The sequence below is a fragment of the Lagopus leucura genome, unplaced genomic scaffold (assembly GCF_019238085.1).
Source record: "Lagopus leucura isolate 7727_CA_CO unplaced genomic scaffold, USGS_WTPT01 Super-Scaffold_810, whole genome shotgun sequence".
NCBI classification, from domain to species: Eukaryota; Metazoa; Chordata; class Aves; order Galliformes; family Phasianidae; genus Lagopus; species Lagopus leucura.
In genome coordinates, this window is record NW_024962261.1 from 274,097 (window position 1) to 291,829 (window position 17,733).

General features: G+C 41.6%; 1 protein-coding gene across 2 annotated transcripts in view; it reads left to right on the forward strand.

The window, feature by feature from the left end:
• The window catches only part of PLPPR1 (phospholipid phosphatase related 1), a 133,702-nt gene that overhangs the window by 94,197 nt on the left and 21,772 nt on the right, over positions 1-17,733 (forward strand). For both annotated transcript variants that reach the window (XM_042866228.1, XM_042866230.1), the window contains exon 3: positions 7,890-8,078. In XM_042866228.1, coding sequence (XP_042722162.1) covers positions 7,890-8,078 — 189 coding nt within the window. The remainder of the gene's footprint in view (positions 1-7,889; positions 8,079-17,733) is intronic.

Here is a 17,733-nt window from a genome sequence, read left to right on the forward strand (position 1 = left end):
TCTGAAAGAAATGCTTCTTATTTTATGTTGTTGGCTCACATCGACAGACGTGGATATTGGTCATAGGGCAGCAGAGGTTGAACCTTCCCACCCATATCCCGTTACATGTCGTTGCCATGTAATGGATGGCAGCAGAGGGGCTGACAGAGCGCTGCCTGATGCGGAAGAGCAGCTTGAGCAAAGGTGTGGAACTGAACTCCTCCATGTGGAAAAAAATGATACCAATTTGCTAAATCTAATGATGTTAATGTGCTCTTTGTATCTGTTGTGGCTTCCGGGGAAATAAATAGAAGGCATTATACTTTGAGAGCAACCTATGTGTTAGGTAGAAGTTCAGTGTAAGTTATTCCTGCTGTCTCCAAGTATAATTTCGTGATACATTCCTCTAGCAGCTGTGATTTTTTTTGGTAATACTCTATTGAACAGTAAAAATGATTTGCTGCATCCAGTCCTTCTGCAACCTAAGAATTGTGTAGTTGGCAAGATCCTTGGCATCCATTTGCAGCCATTATTTTGCTGTGGTCAGAGACTGCAAGAGCCCTTTGCTGAGTGATAGGCACTCCCTCTTTCTGCAGACCTGGATGTGCTACAGGAATACCAAGGTGAAACCTTTTAAGGCATGTCATTTGTGATAAAATGGTACAGAACAGATGCTTAACAAACTGCTGTAGAGATGGAGGCTGTTGTTGATCCCTGAAGAGTTTACACTGCTATCTCTTATTAATGCTAATGGGTGAAATGTACCTATTACCCTCACACCTCAGTGGGAGAAGAGGCGCATCTGGATCAGATGGACCTGTAATTAATTGTTGTCTCCATCTTCTTTGTTACGTGTAAGGACAGGCTTTTCTGAAGCAGCTGTTTAACTGTTTCCTTTCCACTTTATTATCTACAATGTGAATATTTAGACCTGTCTTGAGAAGTTGCAGTCATGGCTTCATCTCAGTTTCAGTAGCGCTACAGAAATATCCAGAGACATACCATGAAAATGCTTCTCCCACTAATTGTTTTGAGTAAAACTGTCTTCTAGTAACACAAATCCAATTCTTCTGCCAGTAGATGAGGGAAAGTGGATTATTTAAGAAAGCAAAGTCTTACAGGTGAGATGATGTCTTTTTTTCCAGGTACCAACATCAGAAGAAATCTACGTCAGATGAAGGCAGTTTAATCTGTTGGCTAGAGATAAGTAAAGGTAGCACTTCAAGAAAATTCATGGCCCCTACACCAGCATGAATTTCAGATTTCACTCTAATGAGGATATTTCAGGAAACTGTCTCAGTAATTTTTAGATGGAGACTTTATCTGCCCTTATAGAAACATGCAAGTGAGACCTTCAGACCCCTTTGTAGAAAGTTACAAACGGGTCTCTGTAGGCACAAGTTTCATGATATTGGGGATTGCTTTTAGTTGTCTGTGCTTGTGACACCCCCTGCTGCAGCACCAGCACTGGAAGTCCTAGAAAGCATTGCCAAGGTGCCTAGACTGAAAATGGTCACTCCCTCTGGGCAGAACAGCCTGGGATGTGATGGTAAGTTTTACTGGTACTGTCCAGCAAAGAGCAATGACACAGTCCTAACAGCTCCTTCCAGCAGTAAAACTGCTGAGAGTGCCATACATAGTTAACCTGTTTTCACAGCATACCACACTCTTACCAGCTGGCTTATTAAAACACAGCAGGATTTTTCAGTCTTTGTGTAGCAATGGGTCACCAGACCTGGTTCGGAAGGGAAGGTGCAAGTCTGCTTACAAAGACTGGAAGTGTGAGCCACATGTGCCCAGAGCTGAGAACGCTTAGGCAAGTTTGTATTGCTCTGCTCATTAAATTAGTGATTTTCAATTTATGGAATTAAATGCAGTGAAGCTTAGTGGAAACAAATAAACTGAGGAGGGCTGCAGTAATTCTGTGACTGACTATCCGCAACAGAAAACGTCATACAAAGTGTTTGGTTTCTTTCAGAAGGAATAGAAATGTGGTCTTTTATGTTGTCACTTATGTGCAAAAATAGTTTTTCAGTTATCAGTCACACACATTAAAGGCATTGTAAGATATGTTATCAGTAGTGTGTGGAAAGGCTGATAAGCTGAAAGAATTTACCTATTTGTATACAAATACCAACAGTACTTGCTTGTTTTATTTCCAAATTCATCTATATGGATTTGCATTATGATTTATACAAGTGACAAAGTAGCTCAGTGCACATAGCAGAAGGAAACTTTTGCAGTGGCTGTTCGCTTGTGTGCATGAGAAATTTTTATAACCACTTTCCTTTCTCCTTCAAGTTCTTGGTCCCTTGTTAAGTACCCTAGGGAGTGCTCAAGCTGATCAGAAAGCTCGGTCTCCTGCTGTCAGTTGTCTTTTTCCTTTAGGCTCTGTCTTTTACAGCTTTATGTCTCCCTCCAAAATGGAGCTGCCCTCTTGTTTTCTTGTTTGCAAAGCAGTAGGCCCTTTTGTGCTCACAGCCATCTAGAAAAGGTACTAATCCTCTGAGAGTTTCCAGCTGTGCTGAAGAGAGTGTATGCAGTCTGGGAACTGAATCCCGCTGGCTGCAATTAAAGTAATTCTGTTTTGGTTTTACATCGCTCTTGGAGACATTCTCACAGTGTTAAGGTGAAGGGGAGGATTTCTGGATGTATCCCAGAACCCAGGGATTAATGTGTCTGACTCATGTTTCTTACTCTGAGGATCTCTTTCTTTGTACTCAGGGCACACTCATATAATTATCACTTGCAAAAAATAATTATGGGTTGAAAGAAGGTTATGTGCTTTGCTTCCTATTTCTTGGACATTTAAACAGTTGTTCCTCTTTTTTTTTTTTTTCCATAGAGTTCCCACAGTTTAAAGGGTGCTGTGATAGGTGGGTCCGCAAGGAGAGAAGCAGTGCAGGCAGGCTTGTAGAGAGGTACAGAATATAAAGCGTGGGGAGGAACAGGTGTTGAGTGAAGTGCTACAGAATTAATGCATTTTAATAGCTTGCTCGTAGGGAAAAACACAAACCAGTTGAATCCACATTGTTGACGCTGGTCTAAAGTCAAGCAGAAGTTTTTAAATGGGGCTGGATCAGACATGTGGTGTGCTTTGTTAACTGCATCATGGGCAAGCTTCTGCAGAATCAGGATCAGAGCATACATCACTGAGTTTTTCATGTGCAGATTATTGACTAAACCAGAAAAAAGGGAGTCCAATAGAACGATAAATCTTGTTCGAGCCACAGGCTCCATGGTGACCCGAGGGCAGTCATTTTATCTCCTGCTTTTGTCTCCTCTCTGTAAAATGGTGATAAAAGCATTTTCTTATCTTACAGTGGAGTAGTTATGAAAAACATTAAGGATTATGATTTGCTTAAATACTGTGTAATGAAGGCCATTAGGCACCTTAGACAATTCTATTCCTCGGTTGCTATTCTGAACTGAAATACTGGGGGGGGGGGGGGGGATTATTTTTTCTCAAATGAACTCAAGGAAATGCATCAGTAAGGACTGATAAGTATACCCTGTGAAATATTAGTGCTAAACTGTGTTCTGTTTTCTGAATGATATCACTAGATGGTTTCTATCTTGTCAGCCTACCTGCACTTCCTCACCATTTCATTCAAATACCGCAAACTTTAAAATAAAGAGAAAAGGGAAAGTTATCTGCTACAAGGCCACCATGGCTGCAAGAATCCAGGATTTCTGCACTTGTCCTTTTAAGTCCTAGTGTTATTAATTGAAAGAGTGGGTGACAAAAGCTGATTAAGGCATCTGTGATTAGTAAAAACAAAAGAGCCACAATTGCCACAAGAAATAAACACAAAACTATCACCAAACAAAAAGGAGAAGGGAAAGGGGTAGAAAAAGAAAAGGAAAGGCAGAAGGAGATAAAAAGAAGCTGTTGACAACAGTGAATACTCAACATGAATCACAGAATCATGACACAAACATGGTCAGGTTTTCACTGACTGTAGGAGCAGCAAAAATTTTGCACATATTCACGTAAATAACTGGTCTGTATTTTCTGTACCTCATATAATCCTCTGTCTTCATGGGTCCACAGAAGGATGTGTTAAACTGCAGGTCTAATTTCTGTTTTGCTGTTGCTGTTTCCCTGAGATGTCCAGCATTCTCAGGATTGTTATCTATTTTTGCAGATATGTTTTTATTTGCTTGTTTATTTGTTTTTCTCAGAAGATCAAAACACAAAAACCAAGCTGTGAACAGGATTTGATTTATTATTGAGGTGTCTGTGCTGTAGGTCAGTACTGACATAAGTAAGTAGAGGGGCATTTTATATGCAAGAGGTGTTTTCATGCAGCACTGAGGCAACATGTTGCACTGGGAAGGTCAACTGCTGCTAGAGAGTACTTTTGGGATAAGTGAAATCTTTCACATAAAACAAACAAACAACAAAAAAGCAAAAATAAACAAACAAACAAATGAAAAACATCAAAAAGCTTTTTTTTTTTTTTTTTTTTCCTGAAAAATATGCTTTTCCTGTGCCATCCAAGGAACGGCAGAAGTTCAGTGCTTGTTTTCTCCTTTTTCCTGTGACAAGGGAAAAAGCAGCTCCCATTGACCCATCTCTTTATGTCCTACCTCATTTTATTTTATACGCTGTCAACCTGAAGCATTTCTGGAGATGTGTTTGGAACAGGAGGGATGGGTCAGGTTATTATTGACAGCCCTGGCTGTGTGAAGTGCTGGAAGTAAGCTTCAGTACCTCAACTCAGGTAGTCTGTCGTGTTTATGTCTTTATCAGGTGCAGTGGTGATAGCGTCGCTGCTTTCCTCTGGTATTAATTTATAAAATTGGTTGATCAGGTAATCTATAGCCACAGAGGGAATTAAATTCTCATCTTCTAATCCCTTAATTATAGAACTGTGTTTGTTTATAGGAAGTCCCATTGACTCAACTAGGATGCTCTAAATATCTCTGGGAAATAAATAATAGCATCTTGCTTTACACTTATTTGAAAAAACATCCACTGGAGCAGGTATTGTGTTTTGAATATAAGAGTAAAAGACGAGCAAACAAAGGACTTTTTCAGGTACACATTTCAGAAATGAAATACTCAAGCAGTTCATTCTACATGGTCCAGATGAAGTAAAAAAGTACATTTGCTCACATGCCTCTAGAGATAGCTGCTACATAGGACAAAATGCACAGACTAAGTCTTTTGAGATTCCAGCCTTCTCCGGTGGTCCAGTCTTCTCCAAAGGACCCACTGCTGGATACAGGAGAAGTGTGGCAGGGAAGGAGCAGAAGATGCCATGTATTGACTGTATGTCTGCAATTTCAGAGTTTGTTTGTGATCTAAAAGTTACTGAATAAGCAGAAGAAAACAAAAATCTTCAGGAAACATTTGATTAACATTTTATGCACTACATTCATACTAGAAATCAGTTTCTATGGTTTACTTTCATGAATGATTTTTCTGATTTCTTTTTTTTGTCTTCTAATTTTGGTCCAACAACTGCCCAGATATTCGTTGTTGGCTGTCACAGCCCGTTGCAAGGTTAGGTCAGAGGACTACACAAATAGTTTGTAAAAAAAAATAGTTGTAAAAAAAAAAATAGTTTTTTTTTGAGAACAAGGTCTGTTCTTATGGTAATCTCTCAGTAAAGCAGTTTTCATGTGCATCTTTTGAAAGGAAAATGTTATGAACTTTGGAGTTTGGTATTTCAAATTTGTTTCTATTGTTTTTTTCCTAACGTACAGTAAAGGAACTTCTATGTTTATGATAACAGTGATAGGAGGACCTACCCTCTATAATGACTACTGTGAATTTGATCTTCTCATTGTCATAATATCCAGATCAATATTACTGCTTTTGTAAGTGATGAGGATTTTGAAGTGAGGTTTCTTTTGCAGTCTGTCAGAGAGTGAAGAAGAACGATGAGTTAGCGTATTCGCTTATGGTAAGATGTTAGATTAGTGACAGCCTTGGTCAGGCTGTTTGGAGATGTGGCAGCAAGGAAGACCCCGGGAACTACAGGCCAGTGAGTCTCACCTCTGTGCCTGGGAAGATCATGGAACAGATCATCCTGGACGTCGTGCTTGATCACATGAGGAATGAGCTGTGATCCGAGACAGCCAGCACGGCTTCACCAGGGGAAGGTCATGCTTGACCAATCTGGTGGCTTCTATGATGGAGTGACGGCATCAGTGGACAAGGGAAAGGCGACTGATGTCATTTACCTGCACTTGAGCAAGGCCTTTGACATGGTCCCTCACCACATCCCTATCTTCAAATTGGAGGGATGTGGATGTGGCTGGAAAGGTGGGCCTGGGTGAACCTGATGAGGTTCAACACAGCAAAGTGCAGAGTTTTGCACTTGGGCCAGAGGAATCCCAGGCATCCATACAGACTGGAAGGAGCGGTCCTTGATAGCAGCCCTGCAGAGAAGGACCTGGGGGTCCTGATGGATGAAAAGCTTACCATGAGCCAGCAGTGTGCCCTTGCAGCTCAGAAAGCAAACGGTATCCTGGGCTCCATCAGCAGAAGGGTGGCCAGCAGGGACAGGGAGGTGATTGTCCCCCTGTACTCTGCTCTTGTGAGGCCCCATCTGGAATACTGTGTCCAGGTCAGTACAAGAAAGATAGGGAGCTGTTGAGAGGGTCCAGAGGAGAACCATGAAGATGATCAGGGGTCTGGAGCACCTCCACTATAAGAACAGGCTGAGGGAGCTGGGCTTGTTCAGCCTGGAGAAAAGGCGGCTATGGGGTGACCTCATTGCAGCCTTTGAGTGCCTAAAGGGAGCCTGCAAACAGGAGGAGAATCAACTCTTTGAAAGGGTTGATAACTGCAGGACAAGGGGAAATGGTTTTAAGTTGAGGGAGGGAGATTTAGGTTGGATGCCAGGGGGAAATTCTTTACAGAGAGAGTGGTGAGGTGCTGGAACAGCTGCCAGAGAGGTTGTGGATGCCCATCCCTGGAGGTGTTCAAGGCCAGGTTGGATGGGGCCCTGGGCAGCCAGGTCTATCATTAAATGTGGAGGTTGGTGGCCCTGCCTGTGGCGGAGGGTTGGAGATTCATGATCCTTGACGCCCCTTCCAACCCTGGCCATTCTGTGATTCTGTGACTGATGTGGATTGCGTAGAATAATGGTGAATGCATACAAAATAGTTGAGCTTTTCCAGGCAGCGCAATTAATCAGCAGTAAACTACAAAATGAGACAAGACCTCTTTAAGGTTCATATTTTTAAGTGTGAAGATCTAGATTCAGGCCAGAGACTCCTCCAGAGGCGGTTGCAATGGATGGGATAGGCAAACAGGGCAGAGTGATCCCAGCCAACTGTCTGGAGAGACAGGATTACTGAGCAGTTTTCTAAAGCTTTCCTAGTAAGCAGCAGATGAAGGGCAAGGTGAGGGGCTGGAGGCAGGTTTACCTCAGGATGAGCCTTCATCTGACCCACAGAGGACTCTTCTGGTTGAGCAGAGAGTATGCATTCCCCATTGTGGGCTTGCCGCTGCGGCAGGGAAGCATTTTGGCTTTAGCTTCCTTTATCCCTGTAACAATCCCTTCCAGCTCCCCACAGGTTTTAGCTTGCCACTTTCTGCTCCTGCAGTGCTGCCTCTTATCCTGCTAGCTTTCATTGATCGCCGCCGCCCCTGACACTCACATGCCCTTTGATGAAGTAGCTGTCCAAGCTCCCATCCCTCCACAAGCTGCGTTACGGACCCACTTTCTATGTGAGACGTTCATTAGTGTCATTTGCCAAAAGGTTTATGTAACAGATGTTGCAAAGCGGCAAGCAGAAACGCACATGCACACACACACACACTAGCATTGCAAAGACCGTCGGGGTGTTGATGATGGGAGTATTGTCTGCAGGACTAGAGTAGCTTGAAGGCATAGCTGCATCTGTTAAAAAGCAACTAATGTCTCTATGTCACCATGCTGTATTTTCAGCTTGTCATCATGGCTGGGACTGTTCTGCTTGCCTACTATTTCGAGTGCACCGATACTTTTCAGGTGCATATCCAAGGTTTCTTCTGTCAGGATGGCAATTTGATGAAACCATACCCTGGAACAGAGGATGAGAGCTTCATTTCACCTCTGATGCTCTACTGTGTGCTGGCTTCGACTCCGACAGCTATTGTAAGTATAAGAAATTATTTGAATTCTCCACTGCTGCTCCATAAATAACAGCAATAGTCCTGTAATACCTCTGTCCCCTTTCCTCTCTTTTCAGCTGTAATTGATTTACACTTAACTGGTCTCCACTTTGCCTTAGCCTAATATGATCTTCATCAGTTATCTCCAGATGTAATTATTCTGAGGTAATCACAAAGTAAGATTGAGTGGTAGAGCTTGTTAAGCCTGCTACAATAGCTTGCCCACCTCAGTGATTAGTTGTCAATTGTCTGGGCTCCAGAGAAGCATGAACGCAAAAGTGATCTATTACTGGATATTAAAAAAAAAAAAAAAAAAAAAAAAAAGGGATAAAGCAGGAGAAAAATGTTGGCTGGAGGTGAAGCATGTTCAGGATTATTTGCTGCTGTAGTAAGAGGACTGTTGTAGGGCTTTAAAGGGCTTAGAAAAACAGAGAGATGCTCAATATTGAGAGAAGTATGAATGCTCCCTCCTTTGTATTTCAAGTTTCTGTAATCACACGGATAAATTCCCATCATACTACATCCTTTGTTTCCTTATGTTGCTTTCTTTTCCTTTTTTTTTAATCTTTAGTATTTCTTAACTTTGCTTTGTATATCTTTTAAAACTTAATTAAAACCATCCATTATATATTTATTTGTGAGAGGCTAATTGCTGGACTACAGTCCATTTCATTTTACAGTCTGCCGTAATATTAATGCATGAAACAGTGTAACACAGAACTTCATAAGAAACGTGAAAGATATCTGCATCCACAGTTTTTATCAAAAGACTTTGTGAAAATGAGTTTTCAATCATGATTTCAAATGATTTCAAATCATTTCAAAATGATTTATGTCAGGAGCTTATGAAAATCCTCTGCAGTAACAGTGTTGTTTTCTCTATTGGAACTCAGTTGCTGCAGGGAAGATGTTTCGCAAATGAAAAAATAAATGCTACATTTCTCCCTAGTGACCTTCACAGTAACTTTCACAGGCTGTGCTTTTAAAGTGAGTCTGAGTGACGCTGTTATATCTGGATGCTGTGACACTGGAGTTAGTAGGAGGACTGTTCCTTGTTTCAGTGATATGTTATTAAAACTGCTCTTTTTTCAGTTGGATCTTCTTTAAAGATTCCTGGTAAAGTTGTCTGCAAACCTTTCAGGTTCTGCTCTGCTGGATCAACATTTCTTTCCTATCAGTGGCCCAGTAACTTTTTCCTAGTTACTTATGAACAGCTGGTTTTGGGAGTTGAACAATGCTATTTTCACAGTTTATTAAACAGGAGGTGAAAGATTGGAGAGAACATCAAATGAGGGTTTTGTGTACAGAGAATTTCAGTTAAAGAGCAGTGTGGAACTGATGGGTCTGTCTTGCACACTGCTAGCAGAGATTACAGCTTTGGTCCTGAGGTACAGTAATCACACTAAATTATGGGATATGAGGTTGTAAGCCCTGCTCCTTGGGATGAGCTGTGCTGTTGAACAGAGTCTACTGCTTCATTTGGAGAATGGTCAGTGACACTTGGTCAGTGCCATTGCGGAGCTCTTCACTCCATGCTTTGTTGTGATCTCTGTGTACAACCTCTAAGGAGACAGTAGATCATTCCTCCTGGATAAACAAACATTTTTATTCATAGCATATTATATATTAACATCTTACATAATGTTTTATTTATATTATTGTGTTGCAGTATGAATATATTACTTAAATCCTCTCTGTATAATTTCTTAGTATTGAGCTAATTCTCAACAGAACAGATGTCAAAGGGATCTTTTTCTGTGCTCACAGGTCCTCAGCACAATGTTTTTGTCTGAGCAACTTGACTGTTTCTCATACCCTTCTCTTTCTCAGAGACTTTCCCGTCCTTGCAGGATGATTTCAAACTTTGGCTTTAGTTGATCCCTGTTTCCACTCAGTTTTCTGCTGAAGACTGAGTTTTGGCAATGATAGTTAATAAAAAGCTGGTAAGTGAGATGGAAAGTGAGCTCAGATTCTCTGTAAGAACTGTTCCTGCATTGCATTGCTGGTCAAACCACTGTGTGTGTATCTCTGCAACTATACCCGGGTAGGTGCTGCCTGTTGTTCAGGCAGTATAAGTCCAGAAAGTGATTTTTGATGCAATTGAACATCCTTGAACACCCCAGAGGTTTCAATAAAAGGAGTAAGTGCAGCCATTTCTGCTCATACTGTGATGATTATAATCTCCCCTGCCTGTTTCCCACTCCCTTTTCCTTTCCTCCCCCCGGGCGGCCCCCCCCCCCAAAAAAAAAAAAAAAAAAAAGCAAAAGAAAGAAAGCACAGCTGTGTTTTGTAAAAAGGAAGTTTGCATGCATTCACTGTGGGCTAAGCTACTTTCACTCTGTGCACTCTGTTCTTGGGAGTAATCACTGACAACCTGCAGCTCCAATATGAAGAAATGACATAAGTACAAGGTAATGCCAGCCCTTTTTTTTTCTCTGCAAGACTATTGCTTCACTTTCTGATAGTGAATTGGTTGGCTTGGCTAAGAGGATTTATGGTAGTGAGTGCTGCATGCATATTGCCCTTTCTCTAATACCTCATGACAGGAGGGGAGTTGTTAACAAGAATAGGAGCCCAGCAGTAGCCAGGAAGCACTCTCAGTTCTGCTTAACAGCCTTTCTGGAGCCATGGAAAATAGTCCAGGAGTCAGTACAAACACTCTCAGATGAGTCACAAGCAATCTGTAAGTGCAGTCCGGTGTGCAGAGCTCTGAACAGGGCTCCAAGCCCTGATTTTAGCATAGATGTGAGGTGTTAGAGTGCTTGAAAGCCAAAAGGGAGCATCTTTATGAATGTAATGGAATATCGTTGTGTCTCCGTCATTTGGCTGTGACAGAGGCCGTGGGGAAAATGAATGCATGTATTTTACAACACGTCTCAGATGTGCTGTTGTGATTTGGTACCACTGTATGTTCCTTTCCCTGCACTGTAGTGGCAAAATAAATGAGACCAGCCTGTTTTTCTGCTATGCTGGGTAGTTAATCATCATACATCGGAATTACAAAAGTCTTTTAATGCTTCTGGTGATAACCTTTTAGTCTCTGATAATGAGAGTTTCCTGCAAGGGGAGATGCCCGAATCTCATGGTGACACTGTTAAATAAATTAAAATCATGTATGCCTGACTCCATTCTCTGAAATGCATTTTTCTCTCAAATGTTCCACTGAGGATAGGTCAAATGCTTTCATCTGCCTTATTCATTTTTAATTGTCAGAGTGTGTTGATATTAGCATCTTTGCTGCAAAGCAGAAGGGAAATGGTGATTTCAATGATAAATTGCACCTGAAAAAGGACAAACTTGTTTTTCTTTGTAAATAAACATCTTATTTCATATTTAGTGGTTTGTCCCCTAAAACATGCATGCTCAAATTTAAGTAGGAAATTATGCTGTCTCTTTATTGCTAGAGTAAAGAGATTCCTACAGTCCTGTCTGTTTTAGATTGTACTTGTCACCTGTACATTCTGGCACCATGAAGAGCTTCCTGGGGAAAGAAAGGTGAAACCATTCATGTCTCGTGCTAGTTATTTTCAGTATCCACCTCTTCCTCTTTGCCCTTCTTGGCAGCTGATTTCAGTTGTGATGATGTTGGAGATTGGTTACTAAAAAACTGTTTCTTCCAGCTGTCCTGTTTTCACAGTGAGATGGGGTATAAAAATGCTTTCATTCTGTCTTGGTAAATTAGAATGAGATGAGATGTGATGGAGTGGAATGGAATGGAATGGAATAGTTTGGTTGGAAGGGATCTTCACTGATCAAGTCTGAGTGCCTGACCACTTCAAGACTAACCAAAAGTTAAAGCACGTGATTGAAGGCATTCTCCAAATTCCCCTTGGCACTGACAGCCATGAGGCATCAATCACCTCTCTAAAAAGTTGATTCTGGTGTTTGACCACCTTCACAGTAAGGAAATGTTTCCCAGTGTGATGTCTTATCTTCCCTTGGCACAGTTTTGGCCCATTCCCACACACCTGCCGTCAATTCCCAGGAGCAAAGCCCAGCACATCCCTCTCCATTTCCCCTCCTCAGAGAGCTGCAGAGAGCCACTTCTCAAACTTCTGTTCTCCAAACTGAGCAGCCCGTGTGTCCTCAGCTTCTCCTCACAGGAGATGCCTTCCAGACCTTTCAGAGGCTAGGGTGAAATTAGTTTTCTCCTTGGCAGTCGTGGCAAGTACTTGGCAATAAGCTACCTACAAAATATGTGCGGACACAGAAAGGGGAGTGGTGAGGAGGAGGAGGAAGATGTTCATTTCCATATCTTCTAAGAATAAAACAGAACTTTAGTCTTTGCCTCATCCACTTGCAAAGGATAAGAAATTCCAAACTCTCAAAAAGCTGCTGTTGTCTTTGGCTTAAGACAGCCTACAGCAACATATCTGCACATTTAGCTAGCAGACACAGATCTTCAAATGGACAACTCCTCTTTTGGTGATCGTAAGTACTTCAGGCAGGGTGAAATTAGTGACAAGATGAATGTGTTTATTTTTGGAGTTGGGGTCTTAGCATAGCTTTTTACTTAGCTGTCCTCCTGGTGATAGGGAACATGCAATATTAGAAGCAGCTTGCAAGTGGAGCTTGAGTTCCATGATAGCAAGTCTGGTGAATTTAAAAGTTATATCCTGCAGTATCATCTTATGCAGAGCCTGAGAGAAATTATAATATTTCAGTGCGCTGTCAATTCCAAAATAAGGAGGAGTGGAGTATTATTACAATTTGGAACAGAAGTAATAATTATTTGATTTTTTTTGCCAATATGAGAATTTTACAAAAATAATGTTTCAATCAGAACAAATTGTTTCATATAAACATAAAATTTTCAAGCCATTTCCTTAAAAATGTTCTGGATATCTCAAGCATTAATTTGTGTTCCTCAAGGGTGCAGGTTTTCATTTCCTGGAAGTAGGATGGAAAGTGCTGCTGCTGTTTTCATGCAATCTTTTTTTCTGTATTTCCAGGAAGGAGGTAGCAGCTCCTTGTAGCTGTTAATGGGCCAATACAATTAAGTTCTTCAAAAGAGTATTTCTTCTAAGATAACATTATGGTAATCAGTTAAACAAAATGGTGGTCTGAATATTTGTTAGAAGATGAATTATGATGCTATTCTTATTTGTCTGAAGCAGAAGGAAACTGTTGCAGCTTCTCTCTAAACCTCATGCTTGCCTTACAAATTTCAAAAACTTTTTTTTTTTAATGTTTTTCCTGTTTTCATTACCATCTTCCCTCTTTGGCTTTGGTGTAGTGCAGCCTCCCTAGAAGAGAACCTAGGGAACTTCCGTGGTGTGCTGGCTGAGTTTCCTGCAGCTGCTCAGCAGCAGATGCTGAAAAAAAAACAGGAGCAGCTTCTGCTGTTCAGAGCCCAGTTACAGCAGCTTTTCTAAGCCTTTTCATGCAGAAGTCCCCAGGCTGTACTAGCAGTGATGCAGCAGGGAGCACTCAGACCCCTGTGGCAGCATCAGTGTCTGGAGTGTCCTTCATGACTTGGAAGGTACATCCCTTTCCAGGGAGGCATATAGCCCAGTGCTTGCACAGACTTCTCTGTCTGGCCTCCCATTCTGCTTAGCTGCAGAGGAAGAGCTCAGCCTGAGGGTGTTAGCAGCTCCCACTTTGAGCCTGGGAGTGAGCTGGAGGAGGAGCCTTGTGGCTTTGCAGGTGTAGTCTGGGCTGTGGCCTCACTTTCTCTCTTTGAATCTTGTCATGGTGAGCTGGGACATCTAGGAGTATCATACGCATCATTCACAGCAGTGCATTAAAAGGACTGTGGCCAGCAGCTTGAGGGAGGTGACCCTCCTCTCTAGTCTCTCTGGTGAAGCCACATCTGGAGCACTGTGCTCAGTGCACATTTGTGGGCTCCACAGTTCAAGAGGAGAGAGTCTAACAGAAGGCCACAAAAATGGTTGAGGCCCAGAGCACCTCCTGATGAGAGAAGGCTGGGGGGGGGGGGGCCCTCTTATCACTGCTTCTCAATAATGGGCAGGCGTCCAGAGAATGGGGCTGGGCTCTTTTTGGTGGTGTGCAGCGCAGGGACAAGGCACTGGGCACAGACTGGAACACGGGAAGTCCCATCTGAGGAGAAACTTTTTTACTGTGGAAGTAACAGATCGCTGGGACAGGCTGCCCAGGGGAGTTGTGGAGTCTCCTTCTCTGGAGGTATTCAGAACCCACCTGGATGTGGAGCCTGCTTTAGCAGAGGGGTTGGGCTGGGGAATCTCCAGATGTCTCTTCCAACCCCTACATTCCTGTGATTTCTGATACAGACTTGAGATACACTACAATCCAAAATAGGAATTACTGTGGGCCCACTTCAGGCCTGTGCTGAAGAAATGTCTGCTGGAGCATTCTGTGAAGGTCACCATTCACTTGGCAGGCATGCTTTCCCAGTGAGAACTGTGTGCAGTCATTTTGAATCTAGCTGATCAGGGTCCCCATAACCCAAACCTGCTTGTGTTCTCTTGTTTTGAGTGCTCCACATAAAGTTTTTCTCCCAGCCTGTGCCTTCCTTGTCTTAGTTGCTGTTGGGATGCTGCAGACTTAGTTAATTTAGCTGTATCTATTTGTGACAATAAAAATGCCACCATATGCATTCTTGCAGAGAATTCAGGAAATGTCATGCTGCTCATTGAGCAAAAATTAGTTGTGATGTCTCAAGACCCAGAAACATATTTTTTTGCTGCCTGAAATTTTCCTGTGTAAATGTCCCTGATATGACCTGCTGGTCACAGTCCTTTCAGTGCACTCCTGTGAATGATGCATATGATACCAGGACACAAACATTTACAGAGTCATGGGCACACCGGTATACCTCAGTCCTAGATGTCCCAGTTCACCATGACAAGACTCAAAGAGAGAAAGTGAGGCCACAGCTAGACCACACCTGCTGTTGTTTTCTTTGATGAAATGGTGTTTACACTGATTGACTGTGCTGCAAGGATGCTGTTAAAGCAAATGAGTTGAAAGATTTTTCAGACTCGTAGAAATGGGAATATTGTAAAATACTGTCTGTACTTCAGAGTGAAAGGAGCAAAATTCTTAAATCTCAATCCAGCCTTGGCTGCTGTGACTACACCATCAAGTAATTAACTTCTTAAATGGAATGTATCTCCTCGAGGCTTCCCACCCTCACCCACATCACAGTCCCTGCAGGAGAGGTATTGCAGGATGCTACTGCTCTGGAATATCCTGCAGGCAGTATACCAGATTCATACCTGGACAGCTTATCTTAGTCCATCCATAGAGAAACAGATCCTTTTGATGTTTACCTCTAATCCATTTTTAGAGTGCAATTATGTAAAAAATCATTTGGCATTTGACTGTGAGCTCATCAGAAAGTGGTGTAAGAAGCAAAGATTAAAAGGAAAGATAAAAATCCATTTCCCTTTGAAAGCTAAAGATTGTTCTTGTGTTTAAATTGATAATCAAACAAATTAACATGCAGCAAAGTATGCAGGAGTGCAGAAAGGACTAAATGCCCCCATTGCACTGAGAATTTGAAAGGGGAAGATGTGGCATGTCCGAAGGTGTTGGTACACACATTGAAGGACTGTCTTTTCCAGGCTGTAGCTGTGTGTGTTCAGATCCATCACAGACAAAAGGCTGTTTATGAGAAAATAAGAGAGACCATTTATCCATCTCTTTGCTAAGCAGGAGCCAGGAAATAAGAAACATGCAGCAAAGGTTTTTGAGAGCTGAATGTTGAGGAGAAAACATTGTGTGGCAGTGCTAATGATGGGAAGCAGTAATGGCGTGGAGGAAATTGAATGAAGTTTTCTCAGTAGACAGGTTGAAATCAGCAGAGGAAAAATGACTGCTCTTGGAAAATATTTCTGATCTGTAAGGGGCCTTTGGGACACCAGTGCAGTACTTTTACCTAACAGCAATACAGTGAGTAAAAAAGTCCAAGCATAAGCTCAGTGTAGTTCATGAATTTGAGAATAAAGCCGTAGTGTGACACTACCTTAGTTTCCCTATTGCACACCTCATCTCATGCTGCAGATCACCTGGGCTTTCATTTCCCATCCTCCAATGCAGTTTTCTTGCCATTTCTATCTGATAATTGAATATGATAGAGCAATTAATAAACCTACCATTGTTTTCCAAAATTGAAGTAAAAGTGGTAATTTGGGTGGTTTTGGTTTTTTTTCCACCCATATACATGAGTCTAAATTTATATTTCAAATTTAGAACTGAATTGTACCTGTTCGTGTGTTGCTGATTCTGTTCTAGCAAATGCTGATGTACTTCACACTTCTGGGAGGCCAGCTGGACAGTGTCCACATACAGTTGCCCATTAGGTTTTAAATCATGAAAATCAGTGAAGTTATTCATCCTCAGAAATGAGGAATGAAGAAGAAAAAATCACATTTCTGAGCCATGCATTCAATTTCACATGGATTAGTCTATCAGAACAGGTGCCCAGGCTCACCACGAGTTTTTAGAGCTCAGCAAGGCCTTGAATCCCTCTCTAGAGCCTACATAAAATGTACAAGGGAACAAAATCCTCAAATTCAGGCAAGAAAATGCAGTGGCAGAGGCAGAACCATGATAATAGACCAGCCATATCAAATTAACTTGAGTCATCTCACGAATAGAGTATTATTAACATGTACCCAGAGATTATATTAAATTGAAAGGAGTGGTCAATTAAAAAATCTTATTTTGCTGTGCTGCAGGAATTCTGGGATAGCTCTGCTTAATCAGTAGAGGGAAGTTGGACAGATTTATACAGTGGCCAAATTTACTTCTAAATCTAAGTGGAACTAATTTGTCTACATGAGTGTCATGAGGAGAGTGCAAGATAGCCACGTTCCTTGAAGCCAGGGTGGAACTGAGCCTGGAAAACACTCAACTTCTGATGAGAAGGAACTTTAAAATGATGTAGTGTTAAAGAAGGATTATGTTTTATACCTAACCTTTATTTGAAAAGTTTGGTTTTTTTTAAGTCAGCTATCTCATGTCTTCCCAGACTAGAATTTGCTCAGAGCATGCATTCCTCCTCAATGTACTGCCCCAGGCAGAGAAGCAGAAAGGCAAAGCATTAACTCAAACTTCTCAGTATTATCGTAAGTCAGATAATAAATGACTTGAAACAGTGTCACTTTCGAACTGCTTTAGTACAGATGGTCTGCTTCTTAATTCCCTGCCTCATAGTTAGGGAGCTGAGCTTATTGAACTGCTTGCCAATTCTGTTAAGAGGAGATGCAGTGAAATGAGATAAAGGCAATATTTTAGTGTGACTCCCATGAATTGACTCCTACCCCCCAGATGCCATTATTGACATACATTTTACAACTACATCTCTCACCATCAGCAGTTAGAATTGCAAAGAGGTTGAGCATACTTGGCTTGAATGTCAATAATCAATAAGGATGCTCATCTGGCTTAATAAGGATAAATTTTCGCCCTTGAAACAGCATACCATCCCAGCCAAGTGAGCTAGAATTTGTTCCTTGAGGTTTGTGCTAATTCTGTATCTGTGTACATTTATGTGCACACGCTTCAGTAATAGCTTTCTTTGACTATTATGGATTCCTCTTGCATGTCTTATAATAATGGTCTTTTTATTAATCCATTTCAGAAACAGCTATCATATTCCATGGAAAAAATGAATGTTCTGTTCACAAAATATATATTTATTAGGCAAGAAC